This window comes from Hoplias malabaricus, chromosome 14, assembly GCF_029633855.1.
Source record: "Hoplias malabaricus isolate fHopMal1 chromosome 14, fHopMal1.hap1, whole genome shotgun sequence".
NCBI lineage: Eukaryota > Metazoa > Chordata > Actinopteri > Characiformes > Erythrinidae > Hoplias > Hoplias malabaricus.
In genome coordinates, this window is record NC_089813.1 from 34,819,981 (window position 1) to 34,844,308 (window position 24,328).

The 24,328-nt window shown below is 39.6% G+C and overlaps 2 protein-coding genes across 4 annotated transcripts in view; both read left to right on the plus strand.

Annotated features, from left to right (window-relative positions):
- Positions 1-22,156, plus strand: part of ift81 (intraflagellar transport 81 homolog) — a 52,627-nt gene extending 30,471 nt beyond the window's left edge. The window contains exons 1-18 of one of the 2 annotated variants that reach the window (XM_066644898.1): positions 860-1,329; positions 2,618-2,721; positions 2,880-3,060; positions 3,831-3,920; positions 4,043-4,108; positions 5,005-5,115; positions 5,323-5,407; positions 5,748-5,911; positions 6,772-6,864; positions 8,530-8,676; positions 11,714-11,863; positions 14,182-14,310; positions 15,560-15,649; positions 15,796-15,882; positions 16,313-16,384; positions 16,491-16,576; positions 17,164-17,209; positions 17,971-22,156. In XM_066644898.1, coding sequence (XP_066500995.1) covers positions 1,186-1,329; positions 2,618-2,721; positions 2,880-3,060; positions 3,831-3,920; positions 4,043-4,108; positions 5,005-5,115; positions 5,323-5,407; positions 5,748-5,911; positions 6,772-6,864; positions 8,530-8,676; positions 11,714-11,863; positions 14,182-14,310; positions 15,560-15,649; positions 15,796-15,882; positions 16,313-16,384; positions 16,491-16,576; positions 17,164-17,209; positions 17,971-18,153 — 2,028 coding nt within the window. In that variant the 5' untranslated portion in view covers positions 860-1,185 and the 3' untranslated portion in view covers positions 18,154-22,156. Of the gene's footprint in view, positions 1-859; positions 1,330-2,617; positions 2,722-2,879; positions 3,061-3,830; positions 3,921-4,042; positions 4,109-5,004; positions 5,116-5,322; positions 5,408-5,747; positions 5,912-6,771; positions 6,865-8,529; positions 8,677-11,713; positions 11,864-14,181; positions 14,311-15,559; positions 15,650-15,795; positions 15,883-16,312; positions 16,385-16,490; positions 16,577-17,163; positions 17,210-17,970 lie in introns of those variants that run through there. The other variant, XM_066644899.1, reaches the window with a different exon arrangement.
- A 763-nt stretch (positions 22,157-22,919) lies between these two features.
- The window catches only part of atp2a2a (ATPase sarcoplasmic/endoplasmic reticulum Ca2+ transporting 2a), a 28,760-nt gene continuing 27,351 nt past the window's right edge, over positions 22,920-24,328 (plus strand). For both annotated transcript variants that reach the window (XR_010795304.1, XM_066643431.1), the window contains exon 1: positions 22,920-23,414. Coding sequence is in view for 1 of the 2 variants with exons in the window: in XM_066643431.1 (XP_066499528.1) it covers positions 23,297-23,414 (118 nt within the window). In the remaining variant the exon portion in view is untranslated. The remainder of the gene's footprint in view (positions 23,415-24,328) is intronic.

A 24,328-nucleotide genomic window follows, 5' to 3' on the forward strand; every position in this document is an offset into this window, starting at 1 on the left:
GCATATTTTATGAGTATTACCTTAAAATATTTTTTATGATTTTGGGTATATTAACATTGATAACAAACCCAAAATATGGGAAATTTAACATGCAGCTCTCCAAACACTCCTGATTTGCTGTGATTGTGTAGACTCTTGCTTGCCCAGTGGAGGTCGCCTTGAATAATACACTAAGACACTAGTGCACGGATCGAGATTTGGAATGCGCAACCTGGCTGCTAGAAAGTTGAACTACAATAACAGGCAATTTGGTGAAATTTACTAGGCTACTTTCAAAAGAACTGCTGAAGCCTAGTTAGAAATAAAAATTATGCGTTTCTTCGTTACGGCAGTTTGAAGATGAAAATGTATGCTTTTATTTTGAAGTCACACTGTAAGGTTCGTGACAACTAACCTGAAGCTCAAATCTCTCCTTGTTCCCTACATAGTGCGTTGTGTTCAAAGTGAGAGGTTTGCCAAATAGTAGTTATATCATACGTCCAGCAACTGATTCTTTACATGTTGCTATATCTCGTGTGTCTTTTTGTTTGACATGTCAAGTGATGTTTGGGAACATAAGCAATTACTGTAAGACCTCTTAGTGCACTACGCAGGGATCTGGGAGCCATTAGAGATTTAACACTACTGAGTTCGGATCTTTTTATTGAGTCAGCTCCGCTCCTAAACGGCTCTTCTAAATGTACCTGTTTTGGTTTTCACTCTGCAGTTAGTAAAGTTCGCGGTATTATTGATCATTATTTTCATTATAACTGCAGTTTATAACTCATAATTACAGCGTTATAATTAACGATTTGGTTAATTAAATAATAACGGCTTTTCCACCCGAAGTCGGCAACCGAAGTTCACTTAAGAGTCGACTCACAACGCGGTAAACGACACACACCAAACGTCCGGTTGGAAACCTAGATCAGCTTTTGGGATTTTAGGAATTTAAGCAATAAAGGCCCTTTTCATGAAAATAATTAGGATGCGGATTTAAAAACAGAGCAGCATAAATATAGTGAGAGTTGTCTACTGAATAATGTCACATTAACTTATAGCTGGAGTATGAGTTAAAGACGGACGTTGCCTAGCGACCGTAGCGTTTAGTTTAGTTTAGCTACCAAGCTAACAGCTTAGCTTAGATTGACTTGACTGCACTGGGCTGTGTTTGGGGTGAACATTTGAAACACGTTTGCTGTCAAGATGAGTGATCAACTGAAGTTCATTGTGGAGCAGCTGAACCGAGAGCCGTTTAAGAAAAACTATAACCTAATCACTTTTGACTCGCTGGAACCAATGCAGCTTCTGCAGATTCTCAACGATGTCCTGTCCGAAATAGACTCGAAGGTGAGATTTCAAACTCAGTTACGGTATCGTCACGGCTTTTCTGATGTTAAGCTGCGGGGCGTTAGCAAATATCTGATATATTTAAGTTTTCAGGATGACACGAAGTATGCCGAATTCCAAAATTGACCTTAACAATAACCGCAGCTAATTTGTCACTGTGGAATTTTAAGTGTATACAATAAAATAATTGCATACATGTTTGTTTTGTCCAATTATTTAATAAACTATGAAAATTGCGTAGGTCTGACGTCATCCCTAAACCTTGTTATTAATTAAGATAGCAAGGATATGTAAATATGCTTAAATGGTGAAGAAAAATAAGTAAACGTTATATTACGTTGAAAATTATGGCATACAGTTGGGACCAAAACCGTTAAGAGTCGCTTGCCTGGACACGTAGTTGATAGCTATGTATAGACAGCAACAAATGTACCTGGTATGCAACAGATGATTTTATGGCACTATATAATAAAGTTTTTTTTAATAATAAAGTTAAACTTAAACTTTAACTTTATGTAAGTACATTCTATCTTCTTCCTTCTATGACAAAATTTAGTCGAACCCTTGTCTATTCAGCATTAAAACATGAAATGTTATCTTTTAGGCTTCTAATTCACACATGTAACACGCTCCAGTTAATAATCACACTATTACACCTTAAATGGTATAGCAGTTACACTGAGAGTTGAACAGGTCTGTTTGTATTAGTATCTGTTCTGACACTAATTATGTAAAGCTGCATTGTGACAACAGCAGTTGTAAAAAGCGTTATTTAAATACATTTGATTTGATTTGATTTGAACAAGTAGATGCAGAAAATACTTTTAAGTACCAGCATCATTAATCTATTTAAGATAAATCTGACTCTGCAGTCTGCATTTCTCTAACAGCTGGGGGCTCATCTGGGGCAGGTCTGTCCTGTTAGCACCTCATTAACATATTAAAAAATATTCCACTATGATTGGTTGAAGCCCTATCATGTCATAAGATACTGAACATGATTCACCTTAACGAGCGAGAGCTCTGTGGAAACGCGTTTGACTTAAATATCTATATATTCACAGTAACCATATGAAAAAATAAACTTTTGGGAGCAAGAAATATGAATACAAGTTTTGATACACTAACGTGTAAAATATAGACACTGTGACTAAATCATGAGACTGGCATTGCAAGAAAATTGTTAAATTATGTCAGTCTCTTTATGCATTCCTGCTTGTGTTCTCATATTTGTTTTTACTCTGCTCACATATGTTCTGCCTAATGTAGGTTGTTTCTTTTATTTCAGCAAATGATAGATATCAGAGAGGAAATGCCTGAGCAAACTGCGAAAAGAATGTTTACTTTGTTGGGGTTGTTGAAATACAAACCTCCCGGAGGACTTTCTGATCCGTAAGTAAACAAATAACATATAAACTATGTGTACTCATACAAAACCATACAAAAAACACTTAGTTTCTAAACTGAAAATTTGGTTAGATTCTGAATCACTTTGTCTTCAGTGCTCAGAGCAGTTTCTCACCCACATCTTGCTCTTCTTTGCTTTCCAGGAGCAGCTTTCGCCAGGGCCTGGTGACTGGCAGTAAGCCAGTGATCCACCCCATCTTGCACTGGCTGCTGCAGAGGGTTCCCGAGTTGAAGAAAAGAGCTTATCTGGCTCGCTTCCTAGTCAAGCTGGACGTGCCTGGCGAGTTTTTGAGTGATGATGTCATTGCAGAGACTTACCACCAGGTCTTAATTCTTTTGGTCCCACTGAAGTGATGGTGGCATTTTAATTAAGCAAACTGAAAGCATTCCTTTTTAGTGTAAAGGACATAAGTTACTTATTCACAAAACTGCATGGTTTCGCTCCAACAAAGCAGAAACTCACAAAACCAGCTGTTTGAAGACTGGAGCCCACTGATGAACTAGTCAAATTGGGCACTTCTACTTTATTGGAATAACAAGGATAACAAGGGTTGGTTTCCCCAGAGAAGAACTCTATCCTCCTTTCAATGGGAAATCACATCTGAAAATGCTATGTAGTCCTGAGCTAGGCTTAATCCCCCTCCGGGAAACCATCCCAAAGTGATTTAGATGCCAAGCACTGAATAGCCCCCTCTTGTGGAGCTGTTCCTAAACATAAATAAATATGTTAGAAATAATGTGTCCTTTGGTGCAGTTCCTGACCCTGAGTAAGTGAGACACAAGCCAGTGTGTGAGTTACAAGCCAGTTCCATTATGTGCTTTGCATCTAAAAATCAAATGGCCTTTTGTGAATAAGAAGGTGATCCCTCAGTACTAAGTTTATAGTTTAAAATATGAAATTGCAAAACCATTATACACAGTGTGATCATTAACTAAAAAATAAATAAATGATCAAAAATGAATTTAGGTAAGACCTTCTCATTGATTGCATATGATTCAGTGATTGTGGGAGAAGTGGAATATATATATATATATATATATATATATATTATTATTATTGTTTTTCTTCTTTCTTTTTGTACGTATGTATAAAGTATGAAGAGTTGGTAGAGGGATTCAAGAGCTACCACAAAGAGTGCGAACAGCTGAGGAACTCTGGATTTTCTACAGCTGAGATCAGACGGGTAAGACACATTATTTAAGAGAATTAATTTACTTTTGCCGCTCAGGACTTGAAGCGCTTTGCTTAAAGCAGAATAGATTGTTTTCAGCCATGTAAACAATGTTAGATTTTTTGTTACTGCAGGATATTTCAGCTATGGAAGAAGAGAAGGATCAGCTGATCAAGCGAGTGGAGCGTCTGAGGAAGCGGGTAAGGAGGCATTATTAGTTTAGTTCAGCTCTCTTAAACTTTTTTTTTTTTTTTCTTTTAATAACATCTCTGCTTCAGTTAAAATCTCTTGTTAGCTTATCAGCTAGAAAAAGCCTGGCTGTTTCCAAAAATAGGCATTCAGATGTCCTCTAGTCAGGACCTTAAATTCCATTTCCGGATTTTTTTAGTATGTAGTTGTTAGTCTTTTTGGATTTAAGTTGATGTTTGGAGATAGAGTGCAACATTTGCTGGAGAGTAATGTCATACATCTCCATGACACTTGAATATATTTTCATTATATGTGATGTGTTACAACATTGACTATGGAAAAGTGGAACTCTTTGTTAAACTTTTTCAGAAGTGAACTATTTATAAAAAGTAGGATTAGGAAGGTGACCAGATCTGAGATGGTAAAAAGAGGGGAGGGGGGTACGACTACTGACGTGCAGACCAATCACGTTAGCTCTACAGTCAGACCGTCCAATCCAAAGATTTTAGGCTACTTCACCACACCCCTTTCTCACTCAAGCGAACCAATCGGAGTAGGGGAGGACGGGACTACTTTGTGAACGAAACGCTTCTCGAAGTTCTATGTAAACTCTAAAACAACAAAATCCCGGACGTTTGTGAAATTCCGCCCGTACATTTTTTAAATCCTAAAAGGAGGACATGTCTGGGAAAAAGAGGACGTCTGGTCACCCTAGATTAGAACACTAGTCAGTTTATATGTGTACCGTTTTTACTTTTTCTCTACGCCCTGCAGATACCCGTGGTGCACTAAAAAGCGGTTTTGGACACGACCATTCACATTTACTGTCTCATTACTGCTACTTTGTTTTAGAAGCAGTTCAGAATAAACCCCTATTACTGACTACACTGCTACTTTTGCCCACAAGGTGGAATCTGTGTCAAACCATCAACGCATGCTAGAGCTGGCCAGACAACTTCGAGTGGAAAAGGAGAGAGAGGAGTCTCTGTCTCATCAGAAACAAGAGCAGAAGAACCAGGTATTGGAACCATTATATTTTACATTTTATTATTTTTTTTAATAACATTTATGAATTATCTAGGTATCGCATTGGCTCATATCAAAGATCACAGAGATGTTTGTTTATCTGGTGTATCATCATTATGTATTAATCATGCAGGCAGATCCAAGATATATCCTCTGTGAAATGTAATATTCATACAGCATGTTTTCTTGTGTGTTCCAGCTCTTCCAGGCTGAGCAGAGGCTGCAGAGGTGTCAGCTCCAGCTGAAAGACTTGCAACAGGCAGGGGCAGATGCCAAGCCTGAGAGTGAGTAAGCCATGGAAAAAGTCCTGTGTCCTGGAAATGACAGCAGGGCTTGGCAGGGGGTTGAGGTCATACTGCCACAATCTGCACTGGTCACACACTAAACTGATGCTTCTTTAGCCATGTAAAGGGCAGTTATATATGTTTCAGATTATGTGCATTATAATAGACATATATAATTATAAAAAATCATTGCCATTATTTATTTTCTTTAAATTAATCTGTGTGAATGGTGATTTTCCATGTACACAAATATAATTAGACAGATGTAGTATTAGTAAAAAATTTAAAACACCATTTAACACGAACAGAATATCAGCAGATTCTCAGCCATTTCTTGCAGGCCTGGTGAAGAGACTGGAGGAGGAGATCAAGTTCAACACCTACATGGTTTCGGACAAGCTGCCCAAAGAGCTGGAGCGCATGCGGCACAAGGTGCACTGCCTGCAGAAAGTGGCATCTGAGCCAGCCATGGGTCAATCAGAGCTGGCTGAACTGGAAGATAAGGTCAGCAGCACATCCTGCTGAGTCTTGTGTGCAACATCTGGCTCCTTGGCTTCCTTCATAGTCTAATGAAATTTTTGAATACCTTGGGTCCAGTTACATGTTTTGTATAAGGGAACACCTCATCTACAGGGAATCGACTGAAATGGGACATTTTTCTGCAGATTTTAAATAGAAATTTTTGGTTTATTTGCTGAGTTTAAGGAGGGGCAACTGCAGATCTTATGTTTGCACATTTTATATTTTATTATTTTATTTAGCATTCATTCATTCATTCATTATCTGTAACCGCTTATCCAGTTCAGGGTCGCGGTGGGTCCAGAGCCTACCTGTGTAGGCTACCCTGGGGGGGGCGCCAGTCCTTCACAGGGCAACACAGACACACACACATTCACTCACACCTACGGACAATTTTGAGTCGCCAATCCACCTACCAACGTGTGTTTTTTTGGACCGTGGGAGGAAACCCCGCAGCAGGTGGCGCAGCAGGTAGGTGTCGCAGCCATATAGCTCCAGGGACCTGGAGGTTGTGGGTTCAATTCCCGCTCTGGGTAACTGTCTGTGATGAGTGTGGTGTGTTCTCTCTGTGTCCAAGTGGGTTTCCTCCCATGGTCCAACAACACACATCGGCAGGTAGATTGGCGACACAAAAGTGTCCATAAGTGTGTGTGTGTGTATGTGGCACTGTGAAGGCACTGGCACCCCCTCCCGTGTTCACACCTTGCACCCAGTGATTCCGGGTAGGCTCTGGACTCACCACAACCCTGAATTGGATAAGCAGTTATAGATAATGAATTAATGATACGTGATTAGGATGGAACATTGAGCAATGTAAGACTCATGTTTTTTCCCATGCTGATTAGATTAAACAGCTCAGTCAGATGAACCAAGTGATGGAGAAGAAGATAACGAGAAGTGACCCCATGGATGATAATCTGACTCTGTACAGACAGCAGGTAAGAACCTTCTCTGCTTGTCTGTTCTTTCTTAAACCTGAATTAACTGCTAATTAAAAAATATGCTCTAGATATCCAATGTCCAGTATACAGAGATGAAGTGTAAAGGGGAACTGGGCCAACTTCAAAACATTTTGTATAATAATCTAGAGTTTGAGATTTAAACAAATTCCTGCGGTGTGAATTTATGTGAAACTGTGCATTGTAGAGAAATTTACCAAACATGTCTTTTTGGTGGATATAGACCTGGGCTTACTCTATATACAGTGCAAATATTATTTGCTTTTCAAAACCACTACAAAATCTTTATCTTTTTTAATCTGACTTTAAATATAGTGTTGATTAAATGTAAAACAGGTTAAAGTTTCCGGCATCTGGTTCTCCTCAACCCTAATGTACATTGGTTCATGTAAAGTATCTCTACAATTGAGGATTTCACAGTGAAAACACAGTGAATGGCTTTGTTTAAATCTTTAGTAATTTAATCATGCACATATTTAGAAAAATAAATGGAGAATCCTTATTTAGTATACATAAGACAGCACTGTTTGGTCATAAATACATCTCTGAGTTTCTGCACACCGGTCACGAGAAGTCACAATAGATTCTGCTGTACAACCCTAGATACAATTTTGAACTGGAAAGAATGATTGATTTCTGTTCTTTGCTTATATGATGATTAGTGTATGTTTCATATTCAGTGGCCAGATGTGTGTTATCACTGCATAATGTTAGTTTGATGTTCTGATTAACCAAGGTGCTGCTTTTAATGCTTCACAATCAGCCCTCTGTATCAATGGGTTCCACCTTCACAGATTTGTTGAACCAGAGATTCAGCCAACCACAGTTCAAATGAAGAAAATTAAATTCAGCTACGTCTGTGCAGATGTAGGTTAGAGTAGGTATGTGCTGCTGTGGAGAGTTAACACTATTTTGTGTGTGTGTGTGTGTGTGTGTGTGTGCTTGAGACGGGGAGAGCGAGGGAGGGTGGTCCCAGCCTCTGAAGTACTGTGGTAGTTCTCTAAGAAAGTGCAGAACAGACAGGGTTTTAACGGACCCTACTTTACAGAACCAGCCATTCTCCAGGGACTTAGGCCACACCTGTAATAAAATATGCAGTGCTTTATTTATGTATTTATTTTTCTCTAAAATAGTATTTTAACTGAGCTTGGTGTTATACGCCTAGAGATTTAAAGTACATGGGAGGATGTAACTGAAGTTGAAGAAGGTTTACTTTATTAATCCTTTTTTGGAAATTGTTCAAGTTAACCGTGGGAGTGAACGCGCGCACACACACACACGTGAGCAGTTTTAGCTCATACAAACTCAGGGCAGTAAGCACACACACCAGGAGCAGCGAGCTGCCAGCCATAGTAACCAGGGAACAGGTATGTAGATTACATTTAAATACTATGCAATTTTTGTAAAAAGGACTTAAGGATTTGAAGTTTTTAGTATACATGGGGCCATGGAACCAGTCCTCCATAGATACAGAGGGTCAAATGTGTTACATACAGCTCTCAAGGCCTTGTTTTATTTTGTTGTTTTATATATAAAACTTTCTGTATAAGCATTTCTAGTACAAACATTTATTTATAATGTTTGCACTAGATATGCTCTAGCCATATAGAGATCAGTAGAAATCAATTCAGTGGTGTTTGATAGGCCTCCATCATAACTCGTAAGAAGGAAGCGAAAGCAGAGGAGCTACAGCAGTCTCGAGAGGAGCTTGCAGCCATGACAAAACAACTGAGTGCCAAGAGCAGCCAAGTTCGTGGACAGGGAGGAGTGGAGATCATCCGTGCAGACGAGGTACAGCATCATACACCAACAAACAAAGTAGAAAGACAATAAAACAAATGTTCTCACTTTTATAAATTCTGATAAACGTGGCGATTCACCTAATCCCGTTATGTAAACCAGCTCTACTTTGTAATGCAAGACACAAAAGACTACAGTAGGGACAATAGGAGCCTAAATCATTTAAGTCAGTGTAAGAATTGGTCTTATTCTAATAATATTCTGTTTTCTAAATTGGCTCAAATGTGTGCATATGATATATAAACCCCTTACAATAATTACTAATTGGGGCTTTTACCTGTCATGTGTCACTAAACATTTGCTTGAAATGTATGTCCCCGAGGGATAGGTTGCAGATTGACCTAAAGCGTACCGTGGTGTTAATGCTTCTCTCTGCCCCAGTGTGCTATCTTCAGTTGGTCTGTCCGACTGATTGTCTGTCTCTCTTGGTGGTTTATGAGCAGATGTTTCATTCCATGTTGCCCTTGTACCGAGAGATTGGCAGGCAGAGGAGATACAGGGGCACCCTTGCTAAAATATCCCCCACCTCCTCCTACTACTTCCTGTGATTGTATCAGCCCTGTGTGATAACACTCACTTCTGTCCATGGCTCTTCCACTTCGAACAGCAGCAGCAAAATCACAGAGATATCTAAAATCAGAGAGAGGGAGAGAGAAATACAGAGCTACCCTGCAAAGAAGGAAATAATAAAGTGTGAGTGGACGTGTAAGAAGGATGTTTCTCTCTGAGCTGCTGAGATAGAGTATGTCCATGTATGGTCACCCACTGGCACAGCAGTGATTTCAAAATGGAAAATGGAAGTTCATTGCTGTTTAAAGAAAATGCCTTTAATTTAATAAGCTTGTAAATAAAGTCTTTTACACAGCAGCTGGTGCATATCTTGAAACAAGTGTGGCTGTGTCTGATCTACAGTCAGAGCCTCTGGCCTGTGTTTCTGCTCACTCACTGGTAATGGTTCCCAAAAGATAAGGCACTGTACTCTTTCTTAGTTGACTGACTTTTCAATTAGCCTCTCACAGAGTTTCAGTTTAATCTGTAGCTAAAAATAGCAAGCTGCATTGCTTTGTTCAGAAGGATTGTGGTTTATATTTATCTTTAAGTTTACTTTGAACTGCAACAAGTTCCTCTTTTTAACTACAGACTTTCTTAAACTTTCTTAATAACAGTTTTTTTTTTACCTTTATATTTACCTTCTCTTATGTCGTATCTACTCTACATTAGTAATGAAAATAAAGTTGTTTGGTAAATCTTAACTCAAAACTATCTGTAACAGTGACCCAGGCATCAGGCAATAAATAAGTGCCATTTTTTGCCGTAGCTTTTTGTGAGAAATTTAGCCTAGAAAAATTTTGTTTGCAAACCTTAGTTAACTGGAAGAGCACACATCTACAACAATCATCATGACATGTTGTAGATGCCAGCACACTTCTCTCTTTTGATCATGAAATTAATTATAATATTTCTGATTATTAGTATATTGTAATATATCCCACATTTTTTTTCTTCTTTTTTTTTTTTCTTGTTTGTTGTGATGAATACCCGTGTATGTAATTGCTTATATTGCCGCTGTCACTTATTAGCCATCTGCAACAAGAGAAAACAGGAGAACACTACCCAGCACCATTGTGCCCCTAATCCTTCCAACCTTGTCTGCCCTTGGCGTCCCGAAATACACAAAGCGTAAACTCTGACACACAAGCTCTGCATGCTCCGAGTGACATTCGGCACATTGTGTGATTTTCGGAGGTTGCTTTCTACATTTATAGCCCCTGGCAATAGTGATAGTGGGGTGGTCCAAGTGATGGCCTTCTGCTCAGGCTACCAGATGAAGAGGGTTTTTTGTGCTTCTGGCTGCATGCCTGTAGGGTCAGGTTTCTTTTGTTTTTGAACTGAGGAGATGTCCCTGAGGCACTCCACTCCCATGCCAGATCCTTTCAATACCTTCCACAACCTGAACCACCAATATCAGTCTACTTCTCTTGAAGCCTTTCCGTTTTTGCTCACCATGTTCAACACTAGACCACAAAGCCTAGGGGGATATTGTGGACTGTTTTATCTCTGACCTTCTCAACGTAACAAGTCTGAGTGGAGAATTGAGTCAAGAGTTAAGAAGAACTGTTCCATATACAATTAGAGGGTGTTGCGATGTACAAGAAGTGAACCAATATGGCCGGTACTGATTTACAGCAGCTAGAAATTGTTATTAGTAATACTGACCGTCATCATTTTATGCTTAGAGTTTAGATCTGAATGATATTCTGGAAGGGCAGGAAATTATGTTGTTAGTAAGACTGACTGGTATAATTTTACGTTTAGAATTTAGATTTAATATTATTATTCAAAGACCAGTTTCCCATGCTTAAAGTCTGTGTTCATAATTGTAATGAAAAAAACACTTTTTATAAAATCTAGAGAATGTTTCATCACCTTTCGCTAGCTCTCCAGTCTGTTTGCATCCTGAAAATATTCCTAATGTGTTTACAATGCCCAAAACAAAGGATCATGGTCCAGTATGCCAGGCTTTCTCTCTCTCTGCTCATGGCAGATAAACTAAAATAATGGAAGGGCTAAAATATTGACTTAAATAGTGCTCAAAAGCTCACAGTTTAAATATGTTTAATGTTGTAGCACCAGGGCTACAATAGTTTTCATTTATTTTAATTATTTAATTTTTGTTTTTATCAGTGTATAGTATCGTGTTATTAATGATGAGTCCTGTTTCATCCTCTTATCACAGCGGCAGGTAGTTTGCTCTGTTCAGAGTGTTAAGACAAATGGCTTTCTACTAGAGGCCCCTGTATATGTTGGATGAGTGTTTATGCCTCTTGGAATGTTCCTTCTGTTTCTCATTGTTTTCTTCATCGTTGTCATTGCACAGCACCTTCTCTAGACTATGATATTACATGACAGGGTTCATATTTCAATTATTTATTTGTTCACACACTGTGTAAATCCGAATTTGATTACCTCCCAGTTTTTTATTTGCTAGAGATATTAGGTTTCTTATATCTGAATGTGTCATTCACAGTTCAAGCGGTACGTTGCCAAGATGCGTGGCAAGAACATCACATATAAGAAGAAGCGACAGGAGATTGCAGAGCTGAAGTCTGAATTTGGTATTCTGCAGAGGACAGAAGAGATCCTGCGCCAGCGCCATACTGCCGAGACACAGCAGCTGGTAACGACACAGCCGCCCCCCCCCCCCCCTTTCTGTCAAACCTTCTTGCCTGTTCATGCAACATCTCTTAAGGATAGGTTGTATGGTTTAGTTTCTTTTTTTAAAATGAATATGTTCATACTGTACACCCATGCAAGGCAACCCACGTTTTTTTTTCCCTACCTCCTTCTCTAATGCATGTCTCATACTGAACCTGCCTGGTAAAGTCAGCGCCCTACACATTATCTCAAGCATGTACTGACAGATAATAAACCTTTTCATTTTTCTCCAGCAAAATGTGAGAAAATGTCAGAATGTAGCTTTACATTTGAAGCTGTGAGCTTTAAAGTTGTGTGCCTATTATAGGAAATGTAACAAATACTTTTGCATACCAATTAGCACGGTATTTGTTTTTGTCTTCAAGTAAGTTTGCATATGTAGTTTCTCACACCATTTGGCGAGTTGGTATTTTAAATATCATGTACCCAAGCTATCAAGGTGAACCTTATTTTTTGTGTGTTGTTAATATGTAAAGGTGTATGACATTCTCCAAAAACCTGCCAAATCTGCACTGACACCTGACTTACTACTGTTTCATGCCTTACATAATAACAAACAGCAGTGCACAAACAGCATGCTTTTTCTCTTCTAAGTAATCATACCATTTAGATTACAATAAAACAATATCTTATATAGCACAGTTATAATGAATATGCTTATTAAACTCTGTCCATCATGCGGTGACCCTTTTGTTCCACAACGTCCTATTTGCCTCCTCATTTGAGGCATGGTCTGTCCTCGAACCTGTCTGCTCACCCAATCAAATGTTGAACTTCGTTTAACAGCAAAGTTACAGCACCTTCCTGGAAATGACTTCACACCTCTGAACCCTCTCAGCAGCAGACTTGCTGATAGCCCATTTGACGCAGGAGGCCTGAGCCAGAGCTATTTGTGAGCGCAGCATTTGCTCCCTGGCTGCGTGCGAGACTGTTCTTTCATGAGCTGGGGAATTTTGCTGTGGCTCGTGGGGCCTGGGCCTCCTCTCCTCCTGGCAGCTGCTCTTCTACTCCTCCCCCCTGTCCATCCCTCTGCACTTACTGACCGCTGGCAGACCAGCCATCTGTCTGCACATTCTCCACCAACAGACGTACTATTACATGTGCAGTCTCACTCATGTCAGGATGCACCGTCACATGGTCACCTATGTTCGTACATATATGTACATCACTGACAAAAACATCTTTTTGCTTAGGTGTGACCCTGAATCAGCACTGACATTCAGGTGCTGATTGTGTAAAGCCATGTGTGCTTTAAACTAGGCCACTACACTATACTACACTCTACAAAACCTTTTGTAAGATTTGTCAAATTTACTTTAAACCTATTAATTTAATAGGTTTCTTAAAGACGTTCTTCCAACTTTTTTCATTGTTGAGCCTGATGTAACCTGCAAACAGGCTTATAAAAATGCAGAATATTCTGGTGTAACACAGCCTGGGTGGGACAAGATTCGTTCACAGTACACTTGCATTTTTGGAATTTGAATTTTTGGATCTGTGTCTGGCTATAGTTAAGATTGAACAGAATTATTTAGGGCTATAGCTGGATGTATATATGATTTTGTTAGAAAAATTTAAACCCAATGTTGTCACCTTGCAAAATAAATATAAAGTTGTGAAAAGGCTATGTTACATATAGGTTTGAGCACCACTTTCAACATTGAGCCAGATTCAGTCAGAAGTTTGTCAGCCTATACCATACAAAGCTTGTCAATCAGGTTGGGACAGAATATTGTTGAAAAACTTTGAGACTAGACTTTTATCAAGATAACATCAAGCTTAGATTCTAAGCTTGAGAATGTTCCAGGGCTGTGTGCAGTTTATTTTTAAAATTTCAGGTTCAATTCAAATTTTTCTGATACAAATCACACATGATTGTCCATAGTTTGTCAGTGATGCTGGATCTTTGGCTCAGAATATGTAGTGTATATCTCAGTATCAGCACAGTGTGTGTGAAGTCCCCTTTCTGTGCCTGGACAAAGTGCTTTGCACTCTGATGTGGAGGTGAGCCCTGACTGTGTGTGTGGACATAAACCATTAAAGAGTGCTTAAAAATACACAAGCATTTTAGGACACACTCCAAGACCTCCTGTGTTACTAACCTTTAACAGCATCATTACATTTCCCTTATAAGAGTATGTTTTACCACCATTTCAGATCTCTGTGTGCGCTGATGATGCATTGTATGCATGTTCACTTTTCACACAAGACTTTTTTTATGATTATGCACTGATTTGGGGAGGTAATGAGAGGGCATAATTCCTTTATTTTGTTTTCCAGCAAACTCTGGAGGCTCAGAGGGGCATCTCTGGATTTAGTGAAACCCAGGAAGAACTGGAGAGGGTTTCGGCTATCAAAAGCGAGCTGGACGAGTTGAAAGGGCGCACATTAGACGACATGTCTGAGATGGTGAGCAGATGACAATGAATACTCATCAGGACACACCAGTTATACACAAACGTTTGTTCCATATCTTTCCAGAATATGTCACATATTTGTTATGTAGAATTAAGTGTTTATTACGTGATTATTTGAAAGTGTGGAATCACATTATTTTTTTTAAGTATTTTCAGTAATTGCTGTAGTGAAAAAATACTACTGTACATTGCCTATTTATATGATTAAATTTGTGTAATATGATGATTCTTAATTTCAAATGATGTTTGTAGAATGTGGAAGAGATTTGGCAAAATTGGGTTGATTTTTTTTTTTTTTTTTTTTTTTGCTTGTTTTGCTTTTTATGTCGTGTAAACAAATGTATAATAATTATAAGTCTAAACCTAACCTTAAAACCATTAATACAACTTTGTGCTATAAGACATTAATACAAAGTCCGGGCTATAATTTGAAGCATGTAGCTTTTGTTAAAACAAAACTACATGTTAAGTCAAAAGCTACAAATTTTGTGACAAACATTCTGACAACAATGACAGTTCAACACAAAGCCAGAATTGGGATCTTGTGTTTGGAAACCCTGATGCTGTTTCCTACTCATACCAGTTACTGTGTCTGGGTGAGTGGAGTGTGCTATATGATGAACTTGTTGAATTCATTAAATGGCACACCGGGGAGAATGCTTCCTTTCTGATGAAATCTGTAACTGCCCTTACGTTCCGTTTGCCTTGAGTTGCTACTGTCCTACTCTTGCATCTCTGGAGCTTCATGTTGAAAATGCAAACACTGTTTAAATATACAAATGCTAATACCACTTTTAGTATGTTAAAAACCCAACATGTGACTTTACACGTAAGTTTTATCATTTCTGGAAATTACGTGAGCCCTAGGTTATAAAAAAAAATGGCTGAAGAAAAAAAGCAGTTTTTATGGTCTGTATCTGTAATTAAAAAAAGCTTTTCAAAATGCACCAGCTGTTGCTGATCAGGCCAGTATTCCAGTTGTCTCAGACCTTCTTCTGGGATGTTAACATGATGAAAAAGAATTCAAATATTACTAGAAAAAAAGGAGAAAGCAAGTTCATATATATGTTTTCCCCTCATCAATATCATTTTAGAGTAGGTATGTACTGACTGCTCATTCTTCATCTCTTTATTTGTCATTCAAGTTGACTTTTGGTTTGATAAACTGACTCATTGCCTGTGACCAGTTCATAATTCAGCTATGAATTCAATGAAGCCTCAACATCTTTTCTGTTTTTCAGGTGAAGAAGCTAAATTCAACAATAGCAGAAAAGAAATCAGCTCTGTCTCCATTAATAAAGGAGCTGAGGCCTCTCAGGCAACAGTGCCAGGTGGGGGACTGCAAAACGGTTCAATACACATCATAAAACAACGCATTATAGTCAGTTAAAAAAATTAATTTAACAATAGTACACCCACTACGGTCTGATCAAGTGTTACCCTGTGTAAAATTATTCTCTTTGTGTGTCTGAAACAGGAGCTTTCTCAGGAATATGAGGGGAAAAAAGCTCAATATGACACTTGTGCTGCTGGTCTGGAAAGCAACAGATCTAAACTTGAGCAGGTACAGTGGTCTGCAGCTCAGTTACCACACTTGAGTGTAACTTGCAGTTGGCACAAGTTATTAATTTTCGGTGGTTTTAGTAGTTATACAAGCAATGGTAAATTAATTCTGTGACATCAAGTTCTGGGGTCTTGGATGGCCATTTAATTTTCTTAAGAACACCAGCAGCTTCTTCAGTTGATCTGGATACTTCCTTCTGTCTCTTAATATTGGCTTCTTGACAACCCCAAAACAAACTATTTTTCTAATATGTAATTATTAAACTGACAAAGATTACAATTGTCATTAAAAACTATTTAGAGATCCATTGTACATGCACAGACAAACAAATACCTAAGAATAAACATATTTGAGTTCTGTTGAGACTGAGATCCACACACCTGAATACAGCTTAATCAGTACGCTCTTTTAATGTGCTGGCCTGGTTTAGGACGTGAGGGCTTTGCGAGATGAGACGGCTCAAGAGGAAAACCGTTACCACTACATTAACTGTATGAAAGAGGTAAGTGCTACCTGCAGCTGTGGAGGAAATGCACTTCTGTCTATTTACATTCAAATGCTGCCTTACATTAAGCTGGCTCTCACCCCCCATCTCCACCCATTCACAGATCATTGAAATTCAAATGCAGCGGGCGGCAGACGAGATGAAAATCTATGTGTCTTCTGATCCACAGACACGGAAAAAGTCAATCAGGTAAAGCAACAGTTGCGACACCCTTAGTCGTCTTGGCTATGCACCATTCACACCTACACAGTCATACGTAATTTTCTTTTGTAAAAACACAAGCAAAGCATTTCTCCTGCCTATGCTTGTATTTTTTCGCTGTCAATTTTGCAAACAAAAAGGAAGGGTTTATTAAATTCAAATCATACCCACAACTTGCAGAACACAGCTAGAACTCACTGCTAGTACATTCTTAGTCATCTCCACACGCCTTAAAGCCCCATTGCAACCACACCACAGTCACTTTGTTATTCAGATCATACCTCATATACACCATTACCTCTTATCATTCACCAGACATTTAAATTCATCATTAACAGTAATCTACATCTAAAATAACACTCTCCTCAGTCTGCACTTCAAACACTGCCATCCATGTCTATTCCACAAGCCACCCAAAATGTTCAAATACTAGGTCCTTAAGGACTGGACTGAGAAAAACTGACCTATTACTTATTGGATATTAGTATTTTCATGATTCACTATCGATTTAGTAACTTACTATACATTCATGAATTACTGGTCAAAAAAACAGCTTTACAATATTCTTTTTTTAGGGAACAGTACATGAAGAATATTGCAGAGCAGGAATCTTTGGGCAAGGTAAGGACTGTGTAAGCTGTCAGTGAAATCCTTTTAACATGACGCTTTGTGGGAGCTAGCTGGGTTTCTCTCTCTGTACTTTGGTGGTTAGGACAGGTTGTTGGTGACAAGGGTTTGGCCTCTGCTGTATGTCTGCAAAGACTGTGGGAGCATGCTGTACTGTCACACAAAATGAAACATGAAATAACGGCATTGATGTATTGGATTATCACCACACACATGTACACGTGTTTTTGTATATATATTTGACATTACATCATTATTTATATTTAATTAAATAATTACTAAGCTATGTTGTGCATTATTTTACATTTATGTTGTTTATTGACAGGTTCATGTCAAACAGCAACACAATATGCATCAATATGCATAATAAACACCAAATTCAAAATATATTACAAGGTCCTTTTAAAGAGCCAAACGCTACAATTTGAAAAGGTTTTCTCTGCTGAAGTAGGTGTTAAAAGTAAATTAATTAAATTTATGAACAGGCCTTTTAATGTATATGCACTACAGAGAACATAAAAGTATTAAAAAGCTTAATGCAAAGCCTCAGTTTCATTAAACCAAGGCCCTTGACACTTTACGAGTAAACAAAAAACAATGGAGGAGAATAGTGAAGCAGTGATTTGTTAACACTGTTTTTATTGGCTTGTGTGAAGCCTCTGAGGTTTTTCAGAAGCAAGCTGACATTTGTTTTGGTTTTGCTTTCATTTACTGATTGATTGATTGATGGATTGATGGATTGCTCTCTCTAACAGAAACTCAGAGAGCAGCAGAAGCAGGTGAAGGAGAGCCATGGTCCCAACATGAGGCAGGTGCACATGTGGAAGGATCTGGAACAGCTGCTAGAGTGTAAGAAGCAATGCTATCTGCGAGCTCAGAGCCAGGCCTCTATCGGTCAGGTGATCCAGGACATCGGAGAAGACCGCCTCATTCTCTGATGGAGTCATAGTGTGTGCCAACATTTAAAAGCATCTGTAAACAGCTTTTAGTGGACAAAAATAGGTTATTATATTTGTGTATGCAATATATGTGCAGGAGACATTTATCTAGTGATAAGCTACTACAAAAATGCTTCTTAGGCAATTTTTATTTATAGACTTCAATACAGTCATGCTCTGAGACAGCAAAATCCTTTTTTGGACATGATTGTCTCAGTTTAAGAGAGATCTCAGAGTAGAGATAAGCAGCAGTGCTCTGAATTTGAAGGAGGCAGTACACATGTTCTCGAAAGTGCTCCATTGATAAGAGGTTTGAAAATCTTCACACAAGTCCTCAGTCTCTATTCTGACACGTCTTTAAGAATAGAGCCTTAGTCCATGTGTCCGGAGATAACAGTGAACAAAGTGTTACACTCTGGATGCACCAGCACCCAGTTATTTTGGGAAGCAAGAGTCATGACCTTGGACAGAAGAGCTGCCCAATTTAGGAATTCAGCTGGCCCTACTTTTGTGTCCGGTATTGAAAGGCAGATGTAATCAGCAGCGTAAAATCTACAACTCCTTCCCTACCTGTTAGAGCCTATAAAATACTCTCATTCATAGGACACTTGTGAGGCTGAATTGGAGGTGTGAGTTCAAAATTTTCCTAAGAAATCAAATTAAATTGTGTGTTTTGTGTATGTCAGGTCTGGATATTTTTTATGAAAATAAAGCACATCGCCATGTTTGAGTACTAGCAGACAAAATGCTAGTTTGAAGACAATTTGAGGTTGATGCAACTCCAGCAAATTAAATGATATTCTTGCACTGTCAGCACGTACGCTACTTTCATTTCTGCAGTTCACAGGGACCAATTAGATGGATACTCCTTTTTCAGACCTTGTCATTAAAATGTCCACGATTTTAAGCAAACAAAAAACCTTTTTGTACATTTCAGAAGTTGTCTCACCATTTCCTAACTCTCCAGTCTGGAAAGCTGTCTAATGTGTTTGCCAAGCCCAAGTGTAAGTTTAAAAAAAAAAAAAAAAAAACACTCTCTGTTTCATATGCTAGGCTTTCTCTCTCTCTGCTCACAGCAGAGTAATGGCATCTGGAGTTGTTTAGATGCAACTCTTCAAATGACTTTGAAGAGTTGAATTCATTAGAGAAAAAAATTAATGTGTGTAATAACTTATTTTTGCTGATTCATATTACGAAAGGTGGGCGGCACGGTGGCGCAGCAGGTAGTGTCGCAGTCACACAGCTCCAGGGGCCTGGAGGTTGTGGGTTCGATTCCAGCTCCGGGTGACTTTCTGTGAGGAGTTGGTGTGTTCTCCCCGTGTCCGCGTGGGTTTCCTCCGGGTGCTCTGGTTTCCTCCCACAGTCCAAAAACACACGTTGCAGGTGGATTGGCGACTCGAAAGTATCCGTAGGTGTGAGTGTGTGAGTGAATGTGTGTGTGTGTCTGTGTTGCCCTGTGAAGGACTGGCGTCCCCTCCAGGGTGTATTCCCGCCTTGCGCCCGATGATTCCAGGTAGGCTCTGGACCCCCCGCGACCCTAAATTGGATAAGCGGTTACAGATAATGGATGGATGGATATTACGAAAGGTAGAACTGACACCAAAATCAGGATAGTGCTAACTGCATGAGAGCAAACACAGACTCAAAGTGCTAAAAAACAACTTCTCAACATTCCGTCATAAAGGAAGTAGACCCTCTGAATGTAAATGAATGAAAAAACAGCAGGTCCCCAGAATAGTCAAGGTTCCTGTTTTTTTGTGTGTTTGTTTGTTTCTTATGTCTTGAGTTGTGGGTTCAAGCTAGTGCTGGCGATATGAGCTCAAATCAATAGCACAATTAATTGTACATTTTACCATGATTACAATTAATGAAAGATTATTTAGTTTTTGTATTTTTGACCCTCATAGTTGAGTGATGAGGCTTGTACTGTAAACACGCTCCAGTTTCAAATATGGGATATTTTTTCTAATGTTGCTTGTTCCTATCTTCTTTTCTGAGCATTGTTTATATTTGGTGTGATTGTGCTTTGGTCGCTGAAACTGTTTATTCTCAGCGTTTACATTTGACTTGTCGTCTTATTTATAGTCAAAACACAGCACGTCCAAACCACAGACGCTGTGTTTTTCTTTGGTGCGAGCTGCTCGAGTCACTCGGTTGGCCTCTGCGTTTAGGTTGCTTCCATGTGGCAGATAGGGAGCAGAATCATGTGACTACAGCTTGGTAGCATGATTTTTAAAAGGGACAGTACATGAACACACAGTGGGGGCATGACAAAATAAAAAAAATCGATATAATCAATAGAAAATATTATGTCGTTCTGAATGTTGATTTTGATTCATTTCTGATTAATTGCCCAGCCCTAGTTCCAGCCCTGCTCCGGGTGACTGTCTGTGAAGAGATTGGTGTATTCTCCCTGTGTCTGCATGGGTTTCCTCCCATGGTTCATAAAAACACGTTGGGTGGAAAATCCACGAGTAAACCAATGTCCTGGACAAACCTGTGTCCATAGGTGTGAGTGAATGTGTAAGTGTGTCGCCCTGCAAAGGACTGACTCCCCCACCAGGGTGCATCCCCACCTTGTGCCCACTGATTCCGGGTCAGCTCCAGACCCACCGTGACCCTGAACTGGATAAGTGGTTACAGAAAATGAATGATGAATTCAAATATATTTTTGGGGCAGAGGTTTCAAGAGTTACACACTTTTTTATAGATAAACACTATATTTACTTAATTTCAATCAAAGTATAAATGATACATTTTTCTAAAGTAAAAAATAATAATGATATATTTACTTTTTAAATGCTTTGGAGGAAATCAGAAACAAGTTTTCCCTGAGGAAGGAAATGGTCCAGGAAAAGGAACATGAAAAACAGGACACCTTACCGCTGTGAGTAAATGACTCCAGGCTCGTGGGTGTGAAAGGATGTGTATTTGTCAAAAGACCAGATGAGAAAAAGAAAATCTGCAAATAAAGAAATGATTGAATGGTGGTCTCAGACTGTTACACTGCAGTGTGTGTGTGTGTATCCTATGCTCTCTCTCTCTCTCTCTCTCTCTATATATATATATATATATATATATATGAAATAGTAATGTTATGTTCCTTTTATCTTCCATTTTTTAGTTTCTCATCAATATATTACACAGTAAACTTGATGTAACATGATTTAAATAATTCAATATATATTTTAAAGAAGTATATTGCTGCTGTCCATTTGGTACTGCGACCCTGAAATGGATAAACGGAAATGATGATGATGATGATGTCCATATGGTTGGTCCAATAATCATATAATCATAGGACAGCTGCTGTATTCAAATAAAGTAGTAAACTAAAAAAATAAATAAAAATTGATATAAATGTTCTTTGGTGAGTGACTATGCTTTGTGGTTACACAATGAGACTATAAACCTGTGTTTGTTTTTCATTTCAGCGTTTCATTTACGTCATGTTTGAATTCTGCTCTCTTTAGGCACAGTTTACAATCGTAGGCAAACTGTGACCTATGCAGATATAACTTCTTCATTCCCTTCTCTGTCTGTTCAAACAGTGTAAACATCTCATAGATCTCATGGACAGTCTCAGTTGTAGTACCTTTAAACTGTGTGTGACAGTGACATAACTAGTGCCTTGAATGTGTTAAGGCTCATACCCATGCAGACCCATAGTGAGGGTGGGGACCAGCTACTTATATGTAGGACCTCTGGGAAAAGGTCATACATTGCAGTGGAGGTCTGGCAATTGTACTTTTCCTACAGGCCTGTTCATTTGAATTCACACTGGTTTTGCTTTTACTGTATGAAGTCCATTGACATGGCACACTCATACTCCCCAGTCTTAAATATCTTCTGCCACCAAGTTTTCGTTGGTTCTTGCATCTGGTCAAAATCCTGAGATACAGCCACTGATCCTATGATGAGAAGCAGAGCAGAACAGGTCTCTGTGACAGTTGTAGATGAGCACAACTTACTTTCTCCTTTTGTGATACCCCTATCAATTCCTTCCCTGCTAGATACATCACTACTGTATCTGAATATCGGGAAACAGTGTTTGGGTGTCTCCTGTACTGTTTGGTTTAAGTGCTAAACATTAAAAAGAAGAAAAAAAATTGACAATGCTGTATTCTTTTCTTTTTGCACTGTAAACTGCATTCTGTAAGAAGGAAATCAACAGACTAGTACTTAAGAAAATGGTAAACCAGCACATACCACTGTGAACCTGTGTTTAATAATTCAGTTTCCATCCAGTACTCCTTTGACTTTTTTTTCTGCATGAACCCCTCCATAAACGTTTGAAAAATAGGTTTGTTCTCTCTCTCTCTCTCTGTGTGTGTGTGTGAACAATATCACACGGTGTGTCGAAAACCTTGTGTACACTCTCACATTTTGGGGACTTTTCTTCCTTGAAGAACCACAAATGGTTACATTTTAAGGTGAAGACGGTTAATTTGGGTTACGTTTAGGGTTTGGGTTAAGGTTAAGCTAGTATCCTGATACTTATGGAAAATTAATTTTAATCAATTTTAATATATCACATGATTGTGTGTGTGTGTGGCCCTCAGCTCTTCACAATGGTCCCCTGAGACAAAACGTCCTCGGAACCAAACTTCCTCTCGAGATCGACGTTGCTCTCCGGCGCTGATTGGCTCTGCCCCCGTCCAATAAAAGCGGTGAGAACGCGTAGCTCCGCGCGAGGGCAGCAGCGAGACGGCCGCGATAAAACCGGAGCAAAGCGCCGCCTCAGGGCGCACTGCATACGGGGAGGAGGAGCGAGGCTCACCGGCACAGCTCCCGGAGAGAGAGACAGGCATCAACACTCAGGGCTCCGAGAGAGAGAGATGTGCTGAGCCGGGACCCGCAGCGCCTGTCTGGGGAATACCACGCAAAGGAGGAAGGAAACCACCAGCGGAAAAACAGAGGGTCAAGCACGTTCTTCATCTTCATTCCCACCAAAGTTTCTCTCCTCATGCTTGCCTCTGTATGCCTGCCAGGCGCTGTGGTTTCGGTGTAAATGTGCGAGCTGCCCGCCGAGACAGGCACAGTCTTCTTGGTCTAGTTCTGAGAGAGAAACAGAACGCAACCAGTCCTCCTTTCCTTCGAGCTTTCTGAGTCCTCCAGTCAGTCAGAGAGGGAGAGCTGCGGCATGGAGAACGCACACACCAAGACTGTGGAGGAAGTTTACAGCTTTTTCAACGTCAACGAGAGCACAGGACTGGGGCTCGACCAAGTGAAAAAGCAGAAGGAGAAATGGGGGCCGAACGGTACGTGAGACCCGTCTCTTTTTCTTGTGGGTACGAGTTAGTCTCGGTGCCCAGAAGCGCCAAGGTCTCGGCTCCGCTCAGAACTCTTGCTTTTTCTCGTCTCTCTCAGCCGGCGTGGATTGCGCAAGTGCTGACGTCATCGCGCGCGTCCTTGTGATATTCTTGTTTCCTTTTCTAGGCTACATCTCTCACCTTTCTCCACTGCTTGTGGCTGTGAAGACTGTGCTGTTAAAGTTATTGACCCTTACCTGTGGCTGTGGCGTGCAGGGGCAAATGAATAAGGGGAGGGGGTTGTTTCTTTTGGTCAGCTGGACTGGAATGTGCAGGTCGTTTGAGGCTGAAGGATGCGGGTGAAAGCAAGGTCACTGGCATCCTTCCTCACACTTGGTCTTGCTTCAGAGCCGATGTATTCAGTCCAAGCACAGTCCCACATTCTGGTGCCTTCCCGGCTTTAATTGAATTGTAATTAACCGATGAGTTTAATTAAGAGCGATTTACTAAATTGTCCTGTCAGGGCCCTTGCCTTAGATCAGTTATTTATTTTTACTCCAGAGGAATGGGTTTGTACTCATCTCTCGGGTGGGAGTGATGCCAAATGCACTCAGTATCTGCTCTAATAGTGATGCTGTTGGCCTACACTTTTATTTGGATCTCGCAGTCCCACATCTGACTCTTTAAGACAATATTCCTTCTCAGATCATTCAGGTCATGGCTATGGAAAAGAATACATCAGTGCCTCAGATTGATGCGCTTTCCTAACATTAGGGCTCTTCTGATCTTATATTCTTCCAGTTGTTAGAACAATGATGAGGCTTGCAGTCATTGCTATTCGTAGACTTGCTAAAGCCTTTGTAGCTAACAATAAAGGCCCATCTGTTCTCAAGGATAGAAGTGAGAAAGCATGATTAGGAACC